Raw genomic sequence first — 23173 nt, forward strand, 5'->3', positions numbered from 1 at the left:
AAATTTTTCTGCCAGGTATCCAACAGCCAGTAACTCCCCATCTAGATGCAATCTCCAGTCAGCCAGCCTCTGTTCTATATTCATAGCAACATCACAGAACTGGAGTGAAGCCTGACTTTGCACACTGAATTGACCCTGGAGTTAATCCTGGACCCTCTCAGGCAGCAAGTCCTAACAATACCTTAGGGGCAGGGACAAAAGAAGCAGCAGGGTATAAAAAAATTGAAATGCTAAAGACAGACTGATCTAGCAAACTGTGCCCCTTCCCGAAAATGAGAGACGGAAGAGTAGAAAGAAAAGATTAGCAGCAGTCCTGGGAAATGAATGTACCCACAGCTGGGGGAACACCACCAGCTTGAGCCCCAAGGTTCAGCAGAACCTCTGATGTAAGTTATGAACTGTAAAATTGTTTTTGCTTGTTGAAAATGACCAAACCCTGGTCATAAAATGCAGTTAAATTGAGAAGAGGAAAGAAAACTTAGTATTTTACATGTTTTCAAAATAGTCTGCTAGMACGAAGAAATATTTCTCACAGGTCTTTATTTTTTTTCCTTTTTTCTGGCTCTTCAARTCATTTTGAGATAATGAAAGCACTATAAAAGAAACAGACAGAGGAACTAAGGACAACCAGGGCACGTATGTTAGTTTTGTTGTTTTTTCAGTCTTTGAAAGCAATAAGAAAAAACAGACTCTGCTTGCAAAATTGCTGAAAGAAAAATGCAGATGCAAATAAGTATAGAGTTAAAGAAGCAAATGTTGAAATCTAACATTTTAGGGAGATGGCCTGAGGACCTGAACAAAATTTATGCCATTTCTTAGGTGAAATTAGTTGAAAAGCCAAATTTTCTGTAATGACAGTGGACAGTACATGACGTAAAAAGCATGCTAAAATGCTTTCACAAAGAATGTTGAATAAAATATGAAATTGCAACAGTAGCATGCTAGATGTTACTAACATAAAGAACATACACAGAAWTTGAATATCCCAAATCTGATTGCCATCAATCTAGTTTTACATTGCAGGCATCTTTGCTCATAACATTAAATACATTTATCAAACATAATCCATCTTTCCATCCTAAGAGCTCAGCAAAGTTAATAAATACATATATTTTACAGGAAATCAAAGTTAAAAGGAAATATTAAAGAGTTAATCATGGGAAACGAGACAAACACGATACAGGTAACCAGGCAGCTTAAAATATAGAAGTTTTAAAACATAAAATTTGTGCTGAAATATGGAGAGAGGGATCTAAAATGCAGGTTCAGCCAACTGCCCGTTTACTGTTCCCATTTGATGCTGCACCAAGCAGATATAACAAAAAGGCTTATTGATAACCCAGAACAACAGCTAAACCATAAATTCCATGACTGGAGGTTGAATGCAATTGAATTCAATTTCTGAATTTCTCCCTTCAGTTTTAGACTGAATGAGGAGAAAACTAATTAGTCAGCAGCAAGCACAGTTTTTCCACAAGCAATGTTGAATGTTGTTCATAAAATGATCTAGCAATCATATTCCAGCAAGTCTATGAAGAATAATATTTAGCTTCAACACAKTTTCAAAATATTGTTTCTTTTTTATAGGGAATAATGGTAAGCAGTAACACCTGCATCTAATCTGATCTTCATCTGCTGATCACATTATCAAAATACCTCAGATATAAAAGGTGAGAGAAAAGTAAAACTGATAAAGATTGCTTCACTGCTCTAATATTTCTGTGAAGTGGCTGCACTTTCAGTTTTACTATGTGCATGAATTAGATTTGGACAGTTCATCACTGCTTCTGTGGAAGAAAAATAAATACATAAGGTCATGGCAAAAGTTACAGCTTTTATATTTGCCTGTGTAAAATGTTGTGCTGGGGTAGAGTTAATTTTCTTCCCAGTGGCTGGTACAGGGCAGTGTTTTGGGTTTGTGCTGAACACAGTGATGATAATATAGGGATGTTTTATTATTGCTGAGCAAGGCTTGCATAAATCCAAGGCCTTTCCTGCTTTTCCTGTGCCACACTGGTGAGCATGGGAAGCTGGGAGAAGACACAGCCAGGACAGGGGACCCAAACTGACCACAGGGATATTCCAGACCATGAGACATCATAGCTCAGTGTGTAAAGGTGGGGAAAAGAAGGAGCAAGGGGCAATGTTTGGAGTGATGGTGTTCATCTTCCCAAGTCACTGTTTGATGGCCCTGGAGGTGGCTGAACACTTGCCCAGCCATGGGAAGCAGGGAATTAATTCCTTGTTCTGCATTCCTTGTGTGCATGGCTTTTGTTTTCCCTATTAAATTGTCTTTATATCAGCCCACAAGTTTTCCATTTTCACCCTTCCAATTCTCTCCCTGGTCCTGCCGGTGGGAGAGGGAATGTGTCAGTGGCTGCCTGGAGCTCAGCAGCTGGCTGGGGTGAAATCATAAGAAATGTGTGTCTAGAAAATGAGATAACATCCAGAACAATTCTTACACCTCTTTTTCTTCCAAATCTTCTTTCTCTATCACCTCGAAATGTCTTGAGGCATAATAAGCTTCCAGAAGGGAAAACAAAAACACTTCCCTGCTGAGAACAGTAAGGTCTGCAATATTCTTTAAAAAATAAAGGTCTGTCAAGTACATCTACCGAAGAATCATAGTATATGGTAAATTTTTTTGAACGAAATTGAAAACCAGTCACCCTCATTTTGTATTTCTTAACCAGATCTTTAATGTGAGATAGGTACTATTTCTAGTAAAAATGGTATGGCTTATTCTGATATCTRTATTAACATGAAATAGATGCTTACACATATTTGGGGGGATATAAGCAAAGAAAATTAATTTCTTTGGTAAATAATTAAGTCTATGAATAATTTAATGTGTGTTCTGAAAGTAAAAAGCATATCTGAGAGGTAATCAACAGAAATAACTAGCAGAAAAAGTATTTAAAATAGGTATGGAAATCTACCTTTCTTCAAGACATGAGCAATGAATAATTTGAAATTATTAAAATATGCAATTTCTGTGATAATCCAAGCCTTATCATAACACCAGATAAATAAATCAATTACCACATACAAGTCACAAATAAATTTTGGTAAAATTACTGCACTAAAGGCATTTCATTCCTTTCATATCCTATCTTAGATAAGATATGACAGCAATGAAATCTAAAATTTAATTCAGGAAAATAAACCAAATAATTTTATTCTTTCCAGACAGTTTTTTAGTTGGAAACTTCTGTTTCCTATATGTTCCTATGTAAATTTTCCCAGGAACTATAGACCTGAACTGTCTTAAAAAAAACCTCAAACAAACAACAAATAAAACARAACAAAAAATAACACTCCCAATGAAACAAAAGAAGTTGAAATGATTAACAAGTTTGAAGAGAAACATAAGTGCATCTAGAGTGAAATCATTGTGAAGTCAATTTTTTTGTTTTCTGCTAATTCAGTAAAAAGTAAAAACAGTAATAAATGTCTAACTCATTGATTTTCGGAATTTCTTCCCTCTTCTTTTTCCAAACTGATCCTTCAAACAACAAAATTTTATTTTAAAAATAATTTTCTTAGGAATTACATATTTTTMTACTCTAGTATTTCATGGCTTAGGAAACAGTGATATGTAGCAGGGTAAGTGGATAAAATAAGTAATGTTTAAATATATTTTAAGGGTTAAGAAGTTTCATACCTCGTGGCTGTTTAAACAGAAGACGAAAAACAGGTTCCTGCATGGTRGACTGGGACAGCTCAGATACACTTGGATGCTGATTCAACAGTTCCCGATCTTCAAAAAAAGAAAAAAAAAATTAAAATTATTTGTGGAATAATCAACCATTCAGAATTCAAAATTGATGGCACAATTTCCCAACAGCTTCACAGAGGTTTYAAAAAAATACATTCTTGAATAGGAGCACACGACCTCTTTCCCCCCGCTCTGCTTTAAGGTTCTCAGTATTTTCCTCATTGTGATGAAGTATAGATACAATACGGATATCTTTTTAAACAAATTCAAAATGAATAACATAGCAACAGGAAAACCCAAAGTTTAAAATGTTTTCAGTTAAGTAACATCTARAGATTGCAAAACAAACTATTTTCTAAATTAAAAACTCAAGCAGCAATGAAAGCCAGTGGTTACACGAAGTGTAAGAGACACAGGTTCAGGACCAGCAGTAATGACACAGTTGCAGACAASAATTGCTTTGTTGCTGGCAAGTTACTGGATCAACCCAAAAAACACTTCATAAAGACAGAGGATTTCAACATTATTTAGATTGTTTCACTGATTACTATTAATGCTGTAAATAAATGAAAAATGAGATAGGAAAAACTGGTCTGAAGGGAGACTGTAGTGGCAAAAAWAAGTCTATAGTGAAAGCTTCCTCTATAAAACTAATTACTCTGAAGAAATTATTTTCTATCTTTTTTTTTTTTTTTTTTCCTCCAGGACGCTAATAAGCTGAATACTGAAAATTTTCCCAACTAGAAGAGTTTTCCAAACTTTAAAAGATATAATATTTATTTTTAGTTTACATCCTTCTACACATTCAGCTAAAAAGTAATTTTCACACAACTAGCTAATCTCCAGAGATCTTTTTTTTACCTGAAAAATAWTTTCACTTTATGAAATTAAAGACACTAGGTCATTCATTTATAAGTTCAGAARTGCCTTTATATATTTCACATTATTTTTTTAATTGGTAGTTAGAAGAATTATTTGAATTCGGTCAGAATCAGCACAAAGTGATGTTAGCACTTTTATTAGATGACTGAAAATAGCATTTTTTCATATCTTTACTATTTAATTCTAACAGTAACTATATGTATGCAGTGATACTTAGTCCAATATATTTTGCCTGAAAGAAAAATGACCAACTAGGCAGATTTGACTTTGAGTACTCAGTTCAATTACATATAGTTACAGAAAGTAGTTTGAAAATATTCTGCGCATTCAAAAAGTGGCAATTCCAGTTTGGAAATCTTAGAATGGAAAAAGACATGGCCAAAACACTTTACATGCAGCCTTATCTTGGACATCAGGTAAGTTTTAGTAAGCAATCTTACACACTGCCACAGATATCAGTTTTGCTACTGCAGGTAACACTGGATTACCGAGGAACCAATTCACCTCCCTTATCCAATTCCTAATTAATGCTGTAGCTTTAATCTTTTCTTTGAGCACAGCCCTTCAAACTTTGAAATTAATATCCTCTTTAAAAGCTGTTGCAATTTTTTCTTGAACTATTTGGCCCACTGAAAATATGAAAAKAAATTATCCAAATTGACTGAAATAAAGTATTATGGTATTAACAAACCACTAATACTTAGGGATGATTCTTATACAGATTAACTCTGTGGGGTTTGGTTTATGCTGATTTCAGTAGTTTCAATCATTTGTATCATTTTTGTTGCTTCCAAAAAATCTTATTAGAAATACAATACAGTATTACTATATGGTATTTACAGTATCATTCAATCTGAGAGAGGTGCAGGACTGCAAATGGTTGTTAAAACATCTGTGACAGGAGTTTGCAYACTCTGGAGCTCTGATCATTGGCTCATATTGGGGAAAATCACCCACTGTCAAATAAACATTACTCACATGACTATTCTTAATGTATTCTGTGTGAAMAAGAGCTGCACATTTAAGCATTCAAGTGCCTAAATCATGGGAAGAAAACTTAATGGTATTAGATTCAAAAAGAAAATACCTAGTTTTAAGAGGTCTAGGATATTAGCAGTAGTTTAACTTGCTCTATAATTATCATAAATAGAGGACTCTGTGCCACAACAGCAGCAAAATTCACAGAAAGAAATATTTCTGAGGAATAATGCTCTTGAGTTTGACAAAGTTTCAGAAATGCAAATGAAAACTTCAGAAATGATCCAAATTTGACAATTCCCATTAATGTCTATTTTAATTCCTGAACTCTGCAGTTTCAAACATAATTTCACATCCATYTAGGGCAGAAATTKCCTATGGAATGTTACTTGAAAATAMRATASAGACAACTTGTGTAATTTCCTTTAAAGCATCAAGCACATCTTGTTTACTGCTTGTACACTTTAATTGAGATGCCCTATTTTCATTGCTGATATGTTGGATTCTCTGAAGGAGTGGCACATGGTCTGAAACACAGTTTGTGAAGAACAAGRTCAGGCAGGCATGTCACTGTGACTTCTGAGATGCTGCCTTCTGGTGACTGATTTCCCCATTCCACCCTCTTTCTGGCCTCCAGTAACAACAGCAATAAGCTGGACAAATTATTCCTCAGAATATGTAATGGCAGGAATGCTACAATGAATTTTACATCTATGATATTGTTTGTAAGACTAGATTTCTCCTCCTCTGGAAAGAAGGAAATAAGAATTCCAGTAAGTATTCCTACAGAAAGGTAATAATAAAACAAACAACAATGTCTAAATACAGCCTGAATGCATAAATCAACCATTTTACTGTGATTAAAATACAGCAAACTTTATGTATAGGTCACCAAAAACAATTGAATTAGAAAATTAACATTACAATTAATCTGATTAACAAATTCAAGCCAACTTTCAAAGGATGGGTATGATTTTCCTTTCATAAAGAYTGAGGTACAAAATTTATCTTTTTCAAAGAAAACTGTTTTGTAATTCCACAGATCACAGAAACATTAGCTCATCATGATGTCAGGTCTACTGATCTGTAAAGAAAAATGAAGACTGAAAACTTCTGATGCATAAAAACAAACATCAGTCCTTCACAGTCTAAGTCAGCTGCTTCTCCCTGTCACTATTCCTGATAACTCCCTGGGACAAATTAATGCTCCATAGTCAAAAAGATGACTGTTTTCACTAAAACAACTCAACAAGGCAGCTTCTGCTGTTTCTCAGAACTTCACAATCTACTGGGCTTTAATTACAATATTTAAGCTCTAGAAATACTTTCTGATGAAATTGCATCACAGGTAAGCTTGGTTATTTTTCTCCATTATTTTGTGAATAGCACACTGGATTAGCATCCTTACAAATAATAATTAATAGTATTASTATGCTAAACTGTGCTGTCTGGCACTTGATTTATTCTCAATAAGAAAAGCAGTTTGCATCTCTCAACTGCTCTTGTTGCTGTCCAAATCAGAATCCAAGCTTGTACTTTCCACTAGAATAAAGCATGTTTCATTCACGAGATGGAAAGGGAATCTTTATACCACAGAGGTAACACATATCTATACTTCAAAAGTTTATTAATCAGTTATTCCTGGTCAAATAAGGTACGTTGCACAGTTAGTAATTCACAGCACTTCTGATTCACACTGTCTGGCCTAAGATAAGCACACAGAATAGATGGAGCAAGGGGAAAATATAACGGGTTAACATTTTAGCATGAAAATTGCACTTCTAATAATGCAAAAGTTCACTCTATCTTCARCTGTTCCAGMAATGATGAGTTGATGAAMAAAGTARTTCAAAACTGAGATACACCAACAATTTATCAAGGTACCTCTGGACTGAAGCTCCACCATCCATCATGTCAGTCCCTTTCCCTAATTTACATTGCAATCTCTGTCATCATCCATGTCGTTAATAAAGGTYTTGAACAATCTGGGCCCCAATGCTGACCCCTGGGGTGCAACAATCATTACCAGCCAGCAGCTGAATGTCAAGATGTTGATCACTATAATCTGAGACCAATAGTTCAGCCAAGTTTCCAATCCACTCAGCAGCCTGTTCATCAAGCATAGGTTTCCTTAGCTTCCAAACGAGAAYGTTATAGGACAGAGTGACAAAAGTCTTACTAAATCATAGTATATTACATTCACTGCTCCTCCTTTATTTGCATAATCACTCATTTCCATATAGAAGGCAATCACATTCGTCAATCACGATTTGCACTTAAGAAATCCATTTGACTRCTCCTGATTACCTTCTTGACCTTCATAGTCTTGGACGTGGAGTGTAAGAGAATGTGCAAATCATGGGCTACACACACTGCAAAGGGACATGTCCAATGGCCCCACCAGGGTTCAGGTGAGGATGATCATCCTACTGCTCTTCAGTATTCCTTTTATCACTTTTCAAAGGAGAAAACAACACAGCCTTTTCCCATTAAACAAAAACATCTCCTGATTAGAATATTTCCAAAATCCCCCATATATGAATTGTGTATGTGGAAAAAGCTGTATTTCTTTATTTCTAATTCATATTCAGAAGATAGGATCAAAAAGCATGAGTTTAATGCTACAGTTTTTAAAAGTCACATTTCTTCACTTATTCTATGTTCCACAAACCGCAAATCAAAACATGAGTGTGTAAACGGGCTTAAAACTTTCCTTCGCATAGTTTTGATTTTGTTATTCTCTTATTATTTTGGATTTTGCTATTTCTCTTACATTTATTTATTTATGAATATAAAACTGGAAGGTTTATCTTCAATTTTTGTTATTTGTAGAAGCCAGGACATGCTTTGGTACCAGTTTTCTGATGCTCCCTACACGTTACATTCAAGTAGGTAGAGATTCAGAGAATTTTTTTTAAGCCTTCTGATGCACTCAAAGTGAAATTTCCTCTTTCACTGAGTAAATTTTAGTCATCAAAGAGAATGTGGGATTTAGAACCTGAGTTCTTGCAGCATTTGTGAAATTCCAGTACAGACAGTTACTCGTCTATCTTTGATAATTCTGGATCTCATATTATACTTTACAGTATGTTTGAAATATTGATGAAACATACTTGTTTGGAAGGTCAATCAGAAAAAAATGGAAAACCCAAAAAATAACCCTAATTAAAAATGTTTTGCCTTTGCTCTCTTACTAATTCCTTTAGTTATCCAGAATCTGACCAAATATTTGAAGGTAACTGAGGAACAAAAGCAAAACACAGCATTAGCTATTTGGCTTAGTCATACAGCTACCAAAACACATCTCAGGAGTCTCCTGTTGCCAAAATGTTACAGTGCAGACCAGAGCCAGCTGCACATCCACATGAGGCTGCATGACTTAACAAGTCTGCTGTGAACAGTTGTCACAGGTTTATGTTCTTTCCTATCTCCTACAGCACAGGCTACAGAGTTTTCAGGGTGGATGTGAATAATACAACAACTCAACTGCCAAAAAATTGAATTAAAGAGATATAATCACATCCCTTTCATGCTTTTAATGCAACCCATGGAGCTTAAGCTCCTTCCCCCACTACCCACCCCCCCCCAAAAAAAAAAAAAAAATCCAACCCCCTGTACCTGTCAGCATGACATCTACCACCACATTTTCTGAAGTTGGATTTTCAAAGGCTATGATGGCAGAAGCGTGTCCACCAATGCAGGCACTTAAGGTGGTTATTTCCATCGGCTCAGGGGGAAGCCCAGACCCCACAAGGTGAAATATCCGCTCCTCAAACTGTGGATGAAACATGACATTATTTATTATTTGACRAGTCAGAGCTGTACATTTTAAGGTATTTTGCCTATTCTTTCTTCCAGTGTTCTGTGTCTCTGCTATAAATTAACTGTTCTTTAGCATTTGCTTTCTTTTTTCTTCCTTCAAGCTGTTGTTACTCCAAGTATTGCTATCTGGAAATCAATAATTCCATTCTGGGAGATGTTCACATCTCCTTTTTGTATTTAATTTCTGTCCTACTTCAAGGACACAGTATTTAACTTCCATCCAGCTACTCAGAGCTTCCAGTAYAGTGAATGAAAAGATGTAGGTGGATGCAATAGCAAAATTCAAAGCATATACATTAGAAGATGAAATTAGAAGATCTTTCCAGAATACAAAGGAAAAAAGAAAATGATTCTTTGATGGGACAGCAGCAGAATTACCAAAAAAGTGAAAAGTGTTACTCCAAAGATAACAAAAAACATTAACCTTTAGACAGAGAAAAATCAAAGATATTGGAAAGAACAAGCAGATRTAATATTTCTGTGGACCATCAGGCTTCAGATAAGATAAGGACACTGTGTCCTCCTGAACTGACCTTGGATATATACTACTCATGAGAACTGTTGTCTCCTTGTTTTTATCCTCRATAAATATTTAAGAGAGATTCTGAAAATAAATACTGTGCCAACATCATCTGCAAATAACCTGTCTGTTCAACATACTTTTTCACGAAAAAAAATTGCCACATGACTTCCTTCACTATTTACTTTCTTCCTATAAAAGAACATTTGCTTCTTTAAAATTACTTAAAACGCTACTGAAAACTGCTGGTAGCACTCAACTGGTATAATTCACAGGTCAACAGTCTTCTAGGATATCTGAAACTCAAAAAAATATGCAGAGAGGAAATTGCACAGAAAGCACATGCTTCATTTAGCCACATCTCACATGGTGAAATATCACCATTTACATCATACTATCAGCTTTTCTTTCTGATTCCAGCTGTAATTTAAAAACAGTTAGTAGGTCATATTGATGACTCATGTCTCTTTATTTACTTGTTTCTCATTCAACTTTAGGAAAGTTCACCAAAAAAAAAAGTCAACAATTCTAAGGTGTTTAAAGTAGAAAACATTTTCAGATAAAATGGAAGAATTCACTTTTTCAAGCATATGACCTTCTAAAATTCAGATTAGATAAAAAATGAAACAATTTAATTTTGTTTGCGGTTGGGAAAAACATCAAGGAATTTAATTTCAGGGGTGACACTGCTAAAAAGTGCCAATCTTCTTGTGTTAAAAACAGCAGAATTAATTACTGAGCAAGGCAAAATTATTCATTACCTATTCTAGCTTCTAGTCCATTATGCTACATTTTAATACTGTAAACAGAATCATTTCTGTGTAAAACTAAGGAKAAATCAAATTACAAGTTTTGAACATCTTCGCATTTGCTCTTTCATTACGCATCCAGTCACTAAACCTCAACTTGGCCTACATGCTTAACCTCTTCCTTCCTTGCCTACCACAAACTATCTAATTTGGATCCCAAGTGTTGTGTGCACAAATTCATTATCATACCTTGGGGCATTTGAAGGTTATCGTCGCCTTGTGATTGTGTTTTCCAAGCTCAGAGGGACAGAATCGCACGGGCAGTTGAGTGGTGGAGTGAGGAGGAATATTCAGCTGTACGAACACAAGAAAGGCAAAAGAAAGGAGGGGGAAGGAAGAACAGATCAGTTTTTTTGAGTCTGTTTCTGTTCTGTGCTTTGTAACAACAGCAACGATTTGCATGTGGTTAATGTGCTCCACAAGATGCATTCTCTCCCCTCAGCAAGCACAGGCTGCAAAGGCAGAGAGTGCATTGCAGAAAACAATCCCAGCAGCAGCACTGATGTCCACTGCCCAGAAACTCTGGGGCTGCTGTTAGAGACACGGACAGTGGCCCCCAGACACCACCCAAACAGAACTCTGGTGCCTGATCACACTAATGGCACTGAACAGTGACCACAGTGACCTCCACAGACTCACACTGGCCAGGAAGGGAAATACACACCAGGTTTACATAAGCCAGTGCTTTGTCACTCTTCTGCTTACCTTAATCAAAACCAACACTGTMAATAACGTTGTGAGTTTTCTCTTCACCTCAAGCCTTCGTACTGAAACTCAATTGCACTGGGAAAAGCAAAGTACCTGACTACAATGGAGTCGTTTATGTTTTTAAAAACCAGATAAGCAGTGAAAGAATAGAATTACGAATAATAAAAGTTCCAGTTTGGTTAAGAAAGTGATCAGCCAGAATCACTGAATACAAAATGACTCTATTTCTTCAATAAAACACATATCATATATGTTTAAATAATGTTTGCACGTAAGAAAAAGTTAAAAAGGTAATTGATAGTTATCGTGAGCACTTAACCTTAGGTGTTTTATAACATATTTGCAATAAATGAAGGTAGGAACAACACWGTACAAAGCTGGTACTGACAAAATACATCTACCAACTCCTAGTGTTCCAGCTTGGTTCAAATAAATACTCCAGGATATGGCAATGCCCAAACAAGGACATCTTCCTCCATCTTTTAGGCCCCATAGCATCCATTGGCCAGCCCTCCAAGTGGGAATTCCAGTCACTTAGCCAATCAGAGGCTGAGTAGCCTGTGCCTAGGTGTGATTGACAGACAGTTCTACCAATCAGAGGCTGGATTAGCACCATGCAGGTGTGTGATTGATTGATTGATTGATTGAKTGATTGATTGATTGACAGCTCAGGCAGGCTGGGGGCTCTGGGGTCACTGTGACCCCACAAAGCAAGGCCCGGCCCCAGCCCCACACACACATCAACATTGTCTGGAGACATTGACCTCATCCCATTTCTCACAGAGCCTTATGCTGCTTTTCCTCACTGCCCCTTGGCTTTCCCTGCCATCCCAAAGCAGAGCCTGGGCAGGAGCCATGGTGTTCCTGTCATTCCCTGGGTGTGTTTATASGGTACTGTTGCCTGGGATTACACACAAACCTTTCCACACACTGTTAAAATTATAATATAAATCTTTAATTGAAAGGCTTTCAAGGTGCGCAGTATGGCGATATGCTCATGAAGTACAGTAGTTCTGCAATTTTTATAAGGTTAATTGATTAATATACCTATCAAATATTGTCCARTTAGAAGAGCAGTTGGTTAGGTAATTTTACCCTGGGTACTGTCCCACTGGAATTGGTCCAGGGGCTTTTTTGCCCCATTTCTTGTCGTGTCTTTTGAGATTCTGGTTGGAAAACAAAATGTCTTTGCTGTAGGTTGTCTTCTTGAAAATAAGACTAAACAATATTTCAGGAATGTATTAGGTTAGCTTATTGTTCTAAAATGTAGGGAAAAAATGGTAGGAAAAGTTCTAGAAGCTACAACCATGTATTAGCAGTCTACAAAGATACAAATATATGAACAGATATAAAAAGCTAAAAAGCTTTAGGCACCAGTACCTGCTGAATTAGGGACAGTGATGCTGATGTGCCTTGAACAACAGATATTCCTACTGATGGCAGGGGGAGGTAGGTTGTGTAGAAGAGAGGACAGAGCTCGGATGTGCTCAACTAACACACAAAACTTGAAATGTTATTTTTCTCTTTCTAGAAGAAAGTTTTAAAGTAATTCATCAGGATACTGCCGCAACAGTTAATTAAACTTTCATTTGCAGTTCAGTTCCTACCTACCAGTCAGATCCATTTATCAAATGAAGACTTACTAATGGAGCAAGAACCTTAGCAGAAAAAAAAAACCCTCCCAAATATTTTTTAATAAAATGAAAAAGTAGGTAAAGATGGGATGTCACAGAATAGGAATAGATAATTAAATTAATGCTAAGATTTTTTAAATTTCAAGTAATTTCAGTAAGACATCCGTATTATCCAGAATAATAACTCTTCCATGAAGATGAAAACAGACAGGAGTTCGATTTTCAATAAGTATTATTTGACACAGTATCATTACTCAGAAAATATGCTGCCACAATGCATCAAAATAATCAMCATAGAGTTATGATAATCCAGCAGACTGCCTGCTCTGAAAGCAGAAAGGATTGCAAATTTTTACACTATAGATTTGGTTTTAAAAATTCATTTTGTATTACAGTATGATGTTCTCTGAATCCAAAATGTAATTTATTTTGAAATAAGATGGGTAAAAAAAATTACTTGCTTTCTACTGAAATCCAAAGAATAAATTGCTTTTAAAAACTAGAATTGAGAAATAATATTAAACAACATATTTTAAGAATGACATACGATCATTCAATCCTTCCATAAAATATGCTGATGCAAACACATCCCCTGCCTTTCATTTTGTTTGCATAAACAGGTGGCTTCCAAGATATTCATGTGAAAAGGAGTTGATATCATTGCTTTTCATAAGGTCTTGGATATAACTGTTCAAATATAGAAACTGATTCTGAAGTAACAACAAATGCATTATTTCTGTTTTACAGTGAAGAAAGGATGGAAATTTTTCATTAAATCTAGAAGTTCTCTACTCTTTACAAAACARTGCTCATGGTCATTAAAATCCTTAAAGCTTGCACAGAGATTGCACTTCTCTCTGCCAGCCCTCCTCTATTAAGTTATTTGTCCTCAATAAAAATTGTGTTTCAAAGCCTATCAGGATAAAACACAGCTTAATGAGAAATGTTTAGGGTAGTTATAAGCCAGAATAGCAAACTGAAGACTTACAGCAAAAGTAGAATTCTTTTTTGCAATAAGGATGATCYGGTTTGTAAGAGTTTTTTGYACATCATAAATATATGTGTGTATCAATATAATACACCTATATGTGAAATATGTCCATATATTTATYTAGAAGCAAAGTAGTAATTTGGGGAACATAACACTATTGATGACTGAGAATTTTCAGCTGAATCCTTCTCTACTAAAGACAAAGAAAGCTGTGGTCAGGACAGAAACACAAAACTCAACATCCCAATGATTTTTTCCCAGACACTCATAATACCCAATGTGCTAGTGAAAAATAAGTCGGAATTTTACAGTAAACTTGAGTTCATTTGCATTCCGGCTTTTAGATAATTTGGCAGCATTTACAAAGTTATTAATTTAGTTGAGGGTAGACAAAAAGGGAAACAAAAAYTAAGTGTAGCTTGTTAAAAACAAAAAAGGAAAAATATATAAAAATCCAAATCCCTTTAAAGGGAATCCTTGAAAGCTTTTATCAAATTTTTTAAAGAAAACCAAGATGTTCTACTCTATTTAAAGACTTCTTAGGCTACAGTTGCAAAGCCTCTAGCAAGATATTCATGCCTTTCTCATTTTTGTCGGTTTATGTAGAGGTTAATGGAGCTGCTGCTAATTTACATGAAGCTGACAAGAGATTTAAAGCCTTTGAATTTCATTTAGACTTCATTATGCACCCTGAARTTCAGGAATACTTGAGCCTAATCCAACTGGACCTCAGGAAAGYGTATTATTAATGATGTCCACACTTGAAGTTGAATCAGACCTATAGAAAATAGTCCCTTGTGGTATTTCAGTAATGCCTTCTGTTCCAAACTGAAACTGGAATGAACTTACACACACATGGAAGTGTGGCAATAATTGATTTTTTAAAAATTCTTAAATATTAGTCAAAATTTTGGTTATTAATTATTTTAGGCAAATATCCCTAAGGAAGAAAAAGAATTCTGAGGTATCACTGTTGAATCTGGTTTATCTAACATAACTCAGTGACTGAAGAAATCTACTTGAGACATTTTCTGATTGACAGCCTGGTATGTTCAAGAGTTCTAYATCTTAGATGACATAAAAACAAATGTGGAAAGTTATATGAAACATTAAAATTACCAACCTGACTCTACTAACTGTCTTCAAAAGTAATGTATCTTCATTGAACAATCCCATCTTCAATCTATTGTTCTAAAAATTTGCCCTTTTGTGTTGCCTTTTATCTGAAGATTGCACAAATCGGAATCTTTCTGCTGAAGCAGACAAGAAAGCACTATTTGCTTTAAAGACAGCCGAAACTTGAATGATTAAGATGGGATCTTAATTCACACATAGCAAAGGCTCTGAAATGGGCATTAATATAAATCAGTACCTGAAACGTGGGGCACACCTTATAAGAACAAGGAGTAATTTTCTAGAAGTTGAATGCAGTGTTGTGTGGAGGTACTAATCCTAGGATGAAACAAATTCAGGAGAAGCAAGTTCACATCTGGAAAGCTGCGTCCAGTTCTGGACTCCGCAGTCCAAGAAGGACAAGGAATTACTGGAGAGGGTCCAGCAGAGGCTACAAAGATTATTGGGGGTCTGGAACATCTCCTGTGAGGACAGACAATGGGAACTGGGCCCGTTCAGTCAGGGGAAGAGACAACTGAGAGGGGATCTCATCAGTGTATACAAATACCTGAAGTGTGAATGCCTTCTAGTGTTGCTCAGGGGCAGGACAAGGGAAATGACAATGAGCTGAAATGCAGAAGTTCCATCTCAATATGAGGAAAAACTTCTTTCCTGTGTGTGTAACTGAACACTGGAACGGGCTGCAAGAGAAACTGTGGGATCTCCATCTCTGGAGATATTCAAAACCTGCCTGGATGTGATCCTGTGTAACCTGCTCTAGGTGAAGCAGAGGGGGTTGGATTAGATGGTCTCCAGGGGTTCCTGCTATCCCCAACCACTCTGTAATTCTGTGATTTAAATKCCACTCACTGACTTTGTCACCCAAACTGAAGGAAATCACATAACCTCTCCAAACATGCATCTGTAATGGAAGAAATAGGTTCAAAAAGGGATAGATACATGAAATAAATATCAAGTAGTCATATATAGGAAATTAATCAATGCTATCCTTTAACTGGAAGAAATACTGCAATTACCAAAGACCATTTCAGAATTCAAYCCATAAATTAGATAAAGCACTGAAGATTGTAATAAAAAGGAAAGAAAGAAAATTACTGCAGTTAGTGTTGAATGTGTCTTTCCCTATGCGATGTAATGTAGCTATTGTTGGTGTGTGAATCTCTGATGATAAATTATGAGAGCTGAAAGGAGATTTTTTTCTTGTTAATTTCCTKCACAAGGTACTATGCAATCTGCAGCAGCCAAAAGTCATTATAATTAAATCTAATCCACTTCTGTGCCAACGACCTAAACATAACACATATATAATACTCCCAGACAATTAATAAAGTTTGCAACCATTATATTTCTTAGCTCCTTTTCACATACCAAYTGAGGAGGTGATTAGTAATAGCACTTGTTGAGATTTAACAGTGTATGAAGATGTGTTATTACGCATGACAGAAAAGAGAGACTAAAAAAACCTTCAAGTTTTATACTTTTACCTTAATGGAATCCTATGTGGCAATATATAGGGAAGCTGAGTACATAAGTTTGATCTCCTTTAGCTATTACTTTAAGAGCCCTTTTTGGGAACATTTGGTCTGGTTGTACTCCTATTTTTCAGGCCAAAAGCTGTTCAGTTTCTGAAAACTGCAGCTATGATGACTTTATGTCATTCCTCTATTTTCCCCAGACAATCTTTTGTATCTTCTTAGCTTTATTTTATTACAATAATCCTTTCCTCTCTCTCTGACCCTTAAACCATTTTGCAGGAATAGAATCTTAAAATTGTAGAATAGTTTGGGTTAGAAGGSACCAACCAGCTCTGGTGTCTTCCCTGCATTACCTTCTTCATGTCTAGAAAAGGTGCCATTTCTTTCCTGTCTAGCACATRTTTCTTTCTTTTTTTTCATGTAAAATGTTCTGAATTCACATCTTAAGAGGTTGTGATGGAGGCACTTGATGYCTCTCATTCACATGCAGAGTTTTCATGCACCTGTCCTCCCTTTTCTCTCCCCATCATGAAAAGGTCACATATTTCACAGGATTAGCTATTAATAATATCCAAAGAATTCTTTGTGGGACCTGTACTGTTAACTAGCATTCAGTGGTCAATAACAAATATTTTTCTGAACTCTGACCACCTATAACACTAGCCAACTTCCATGGAAATGTAAAAGCTGAGCCAATCTGTACAACTGTTATTCCTAGCAAGGGTGCAAATGTTAGGCAAATAGATGGAAGGGCTTCTGTGATGGAGGAGGGAAAAGTGGAGTGTATAATAGCTAGAGGGTTAAGATTTTCTCTGTAGGAATCACTCTCAAGGTAACTGTGAGTTTGGASAATAAAATGATTCAGGGTATTTGCTTGCAGCTTCTTTGCAGCTACATTGATCAAATTATTATTCATCAGCCTTGCAAGCTGCTTTTAGCTGCCATAACTAGAAGATATCCTTGAATTTTTCCATTAACATTTTATTTTCTAACCTAAATATTTATCTAGTTATATTGTTGATTATTGGACACTTGTGAAGCTTCTAACCAGCTGGTTTGTTTACAACTTCCCCTGCAAATATCTCCTGAATTATTTAAAGCCTACACTGCAGTCCTGCTCAAAACCATTCCACAAAGCACACCAGAAGAAAAAACATTCATCTCGAGTTGCTTTTCAAGTTTAATTGTTTTCTTCCTCAGGGTATAAAATCTCTAAAATATACACTTAAAATGTCTAAAAGATTGTATATTCTGAACCCACAGTATGATACACACAATTCAATTTGTTTTCAAAGGAAGACTCTCTTCTATTTTTGTGTAAAAGTACAAGGTCTTGTGAAAGCACAAATCTTACTTACAGATTGTTCTGGGTCAGTCTCAATTGCAAAATGGCTGGGATCRCTGTTAAACATTTGTAGCTTCAAAGTTTCATTAGTAGGATTAGAAAGAGGTATGTACTGATAAACCCATCTGGAAAAAAACCATATATACAATGACAATTAATTACAAAGCTTCTTCCAGAACATGTCATTATTCATATATTTTTTTTTTTAAATTTCCTGAAAAATTCAGGGTTTGGGTTTTTTTTTTTTTCTGTTTTAAAAATAATAATTAGTTTTCATTGCATTAGCATTTCCCCACTAATGTGGACACATATTTATAACTTTAATTATTATTACTAACCATCATTAATAATAATAAATCCTGAATTAATTAAATGTTTCATTTTGTACAATTGTTGTTCATTACAGTATAATCATTGAACCATTATGCTGCATAGGTAGATTGTGTATTTCAATGAGTATAGTGACTGTCCCAGAACAAAGAAATGTTATGCTTTGAATCAGCTGCCCCTCAGTTTTACAGACTTTCTTTCTTTATTTTCCAGTGAAAGAATAAACATGAGATACTTTCAATAGGGAGAAAAAAWTTCAAATAATTCATAAGACTCCCAACATTTCCTCTCATACGGTCAAAATATTGTATTTTTTACTTTTAACTTTTAAAGTTATATGACCATAAATCACATTCTTGTTGTAACACCAAGGGACACCGAGAAGAAATTCAAGGTGAATAAGTGAAAACAGTAAATAAGAAAAGTTTGAAAAATGAGATACWTATATTGGTTTTGCTGTAATTTATCTCCTAATGGATATTCCCTCTAGTCAAAGCTGTGGCAGGCCAACTGCCAGATTTCTCTACATATTTATCATCTGGAAAAAATTAGTCTGTTAATCATAGCTAAATCAGTAAGGAAAAAGAAAAAAATAAAAAGCAACATTCAGTCCAGCTTTATGACTGTAACTTCAGACCCTGAAACCTGTTCACAGGTGGGCTCCTTCCAACCTGTTCAGTGACATAAATCCCCAGATTTGTTTCTGACTAAGAGTGTCAAAGCATTGTATCACTGAGATCCCAACAGCAGAGAGTAAAGATGTACTAGGAAACTTTCACACAGGATTCACTTAATAGTTCCCATTTTCCTATTTTTCACATTTACTATCTCCATCTTTTTTTTTTTTTATTTTTTATCTCTTTCATCCATAAAACTTTGTCAAAGGAAAAATTTGGAATATCTGAAATTTTRGTAAGGAGCTACCTGACTGCTAGAGGTTCTTCAAGTCATCAAAATCCTGCCACCCCACACAGACTGACTSTTGTGGTTAGGCTGGAAAAATTGTTGCATATGGCAGTAAATTCCAAACCACTGTGAACACCCTTCACCTGACTCATCTTCAGTGACTCCACTGAGGAGCTCATAACAAGATGGATAAGATGAAAAATACCAGGGAGAAAGCTTCCTTCCTTAGAAACATAAGGATGCTAAAGGATGTGTTAAATATACCTTGACACAAACAAAAGCAGATCTGACAGTGGTAACCCCAGAATTTTAGGGAATGTGAAGAAGGATTAAAAGATAAATTGTTAGATTTTTTTTTCTCTTTCAAGAATTGCTTACAAATTGATTCTAAGTTATCAATGGGTTCCTGGCTCCTAATCCAATTCTGGGTAATGTTTCAAGGACACAAATTCCTAATTTTTTCAGATCAACAGAAAAAAAAAGAAGACAGTGAGCACACAAAAACATTATTCTTATATTAATATGTTAATGTTTCCTCTGCATTCAAGGAAAAGGTGGTAGAATGGAAGTGAGTCTGTTAAAGAACTACAGATCTTCACCAACCAGAAATGCTTCAAACATTTGATGACATTTACAGTTCACATCTCTGGGTACAGAGCAAGGAAGTACATCCATTCAAAAAAAAACTGATACCTTTCTTGAACAGACAACACATAGATGTCTACGTGCACTGCCTTTACATATTTAAAATACATTGATGCAGCCAATTTACTTGGACTGTCTCATYTTTTCATGAGGCAGAGCAATTCTCAGTAATTTAACTGTAACCTCAATGCCATCACTGACTGCCATTTTCCAACACTCTGGAATTCAGGAAGAGTGCTGATGACATTATACTGACACTGCTGGGCACCAACAAAAAGAGCCTGGCACCATCTTCTTGGCACCCACTTTTGTSATATTTATAYATATTGATGAGATCCYCTCTCAGTSTTCTCTCCAGACTAAAGAGGCTCAGATCTCACAGTCTCTCCTCACAAGAGATGCTCCAGATCCCTCATCATTCTGCACTGGACCCTCTCCAGGAGCTCCTTGTCTTTCTTGTACTGARGAGCCCAGAGCTGGACACGGTGTTCCTCCTCACATTTACAGATGTGCAGGAATTATAACACACATGTACTTGTAAAGTGAAAAGAAATATCATTTAAAAACATAAAACTCAGTGTTTGGTGAGTTTGAGATAAGAGTTTTATTTTGACTTTAAGTCAAGAGTTGTAGTTAATGGAACCATTCTCTTCCAACATCCATTTTACTTGCAGTAACAAAGGATGACTTGCCAATTTTTTTGTGCATGTAGTTCCCAGGCAGTGCATGCCAGAGAAATTTATGAATGCCAAATAATCTGAATGAAAAGTTTTAAATAACTCCTAACAGCAATAACCTAAGAGTAGAGAAATACCATGTTTTTTACTCCAGTCAGTACAGAATTTTAAAATAAAAACCAGGAAATAGCATGATTTGTTTTCTTTAGAACACAGTAAGAAAGGCATTGTCAGTTATGTCCAGTCTCTGCCTCATATTAGAACAGGAGAATATATTCACTCACAAAAGTTTAATCAGGTAAAMTTTCATGTTGTGCTAACAACATTTTTGCTCAATCTGTAATGTATATTTACTACAGATTTAGTCAAAGATATACAGAAGCAAGTGGAATTTAGCATTCAGAAGAGAAGTGTATCCACAGAAACTATTAGTGAGTGGAAAAGCACAACTGAAATTTTGACATTCTGCAAAGTCTTATCCTCAAAGCTTTAGTTTATGTCTTCAAAGTCAGAACTGAACTGAACATTATGCTATCAAAGTCCATGAAATTTCCTTGATGGATGAGAATAACTGGGTTCATTGCTCTAAGCAGCTCATTTTGTTAGCAATTAAGCATTTCAGCCATGTCTATCACCAGGACCTACAGGACTAAAGTTGCATTATTTTGCCATTTCTTGAGAGGCTAAAAGATATTGCTAACTGGTATACAAGCATTTGTAAAACAGGATTGTCAGTAAATTTCTAGTTCAGAAAGGAGAAAACAAACAGAAAATAAAGCCAACCTACAGAGCTCTACCTACTATCTAAAAAATTATCTTCAAGCTACCACAGCAKACATGGAGCACTTTGATGTAAACTCTTCATAGATTTTCATGATTCTTAAAAGCTGTGACCCAGCCCAGTATGATGAACTACTCACTTACTTTCCAAGCTCACATGAGATATCAGGCAGACTAGTTGGCCAGGGCTTCTCTACGATGAACTTCAGGGCATACCAGAATTCTCCAATCAGGTCTGACCGGAACATGACACTAAAAACAGATATATAAGTTTAACATGACAGCTATTTTTTTTCAGATAATTAAAAAACCCCAAACAGATTAAAATTCAGGAGAAATCTAATGAGTTCAACACAGTGAGCTCTTTAATTAGATAATATTTTTCTTCTAACACTTCTCACTGTTATCTGAGTTCAGCTACCAAATCGAATAATATTTAGAATTACGGATGCAACAAAATCTCTTCTTYATCTTTCCTAAATTCTAGCAATAAAATTCATTTGTTGCTTGTGGTTTTTCTTAGTTAGCTTGCTTTTATCAAAAATACAACTCAAACATATTTCAGCTTACAAAAGTAAGCTTTAATTTCATTTCAATGTCACAATTTTATTTTTAGCCATTTTGAAGGGCAATGAAACAGAAATACATACACTAATTTTAAAAAGGAAAATCCTTTCAAATCTAGTGATGAAAACTGAGGAATGGATATAGACACATTCCTATGAGTATGGCAAAGAGATGCCTTCAAAAGAWTATTCTATATATTGTTTTGATATACAATCAAGGGTTGTCATGACTGAAAATTGCTTGCTGCTGGGTGAGATATGTACAGTAAAATCTTTCTGTGACAGACATTCTAATACAGTCCTTTCCAACTGAGGAATTTCTTTTCCATTTCTTGAGGTTTTTTTGAGTAGCAGAGTCATAATAACATTAAAACCAAAGAACTGGAAGCATTGCATTAGAAGAAATGCAATGTACAAACCCATGACCTGCTAAGGTTGAGTTCTTTTTCTAAATTATAGATAATGATGTCCATTCCATGACTTTATGGTTCCAGACTATCCCCTGTGCCAACAGAACTTTTAAAGTGAGCATAAAACAGCTCAAGGAAAGAATCAACCATTTGAAAAGGTACATCTGCCACAATCCCTTTTCCAACAGCTCTTCCCAGCTGCAAACATAGCAAAGGAAACAGAGCATGGCTTCAGAAAAAAAAAAAGTTAATGGTGTGGATGTAATGTGGAAGTAGCTCTGTGCAGCTGTAGCTGTATCCTTGGGAGCTACTGCAATTTAAAGGAGATATGAGACACYTCTGGAACAAAAATGCATAACCATATTGAGAATGTCCAGATGTGCTTTATGTCACCTTTGCATATATTCCTTAAGTCTCAGCCCATCAATCAGCTGARCCCAAAATTTTGCCAGTTAAAACAAGCCTTTATCATATTATTGGGAAATTCTGCACTTGAAAAATACCAGAAATATCATCTAGCAGGAAAAAAAAAGAGCTCTATTCTCATCTGCAGCTTCAGACAGCATTTCTACAAATTCCCACAGAATAAACAAAAAAACAAAAAAACAAACAAACCTACTTACTAGAGTTATAACTACWCATTTTTATAAAACAGTATTATTTGAATCTGTATCACTTAGTGATAYCTGACATTAATCTGGTCTTTGGAAAAATCATTTCAAGCAAATTAAAAAACCTCTGAATGGATTTTGATTTTGTAAATAYTCTTTCAAAACTGGTCAGATGTCTCTGCTCTCCTCATAAATCACCACATCCACCCTTGTCCCCATCCACATATTTTTG

The 23173-nt window shown here is 35.5% G+C and overlaps 1 protein-coding gene across 1 annotated transcript in view; it reads right to left on the bottom strand.

Moving 5' to 3' along the window:
• The window catches only part of LOC130584199 (cilia- and flagella-associated protein 47-like), a gene marked incomplete at its 5' end in the record, with an annotated part of 203595 nt that overhangs the window by 57044 nt on the left and 123378 nt on the right, over nt 1-23173 (bottom strand). Inside the window, 5 exons of the mRNA XM_057384030.1 lie at nt 3665-3760; nt 9197-9353; nt 10919-11023; nt 18030-18141; nt 21499-21606. Of these exons, the coding sequence (XP_057240013.1) occupies nt 3665-3760; nt 9197-9353; nt 10919-11023; nt 18030-18141; nt 21499-21606 (578 nt within the window). The remainder of the gene's footprint in view (nt 1-3664; nt 3761-9196; nt 9354-10918; nt 11024-18029; nt 18142-21498; nt 21607-23173) is intronic.

The sequence above is a fragment of the Malurus melanocephalus genome, unplaced genomic scaffold (assembly GCF_030028575.1).
Source record: "Malurus melanocephalus ecotype Western Australia unplaced genomic scaffold, MMel_1.1 scaffold_680, whole genome shotgun sequence".
Lineage (NCBI taxonomy): Eukaryota > Metazoa > Chordata > Aves > Passeriformes > Maluridae > Malurus > Malurus melanocephalus.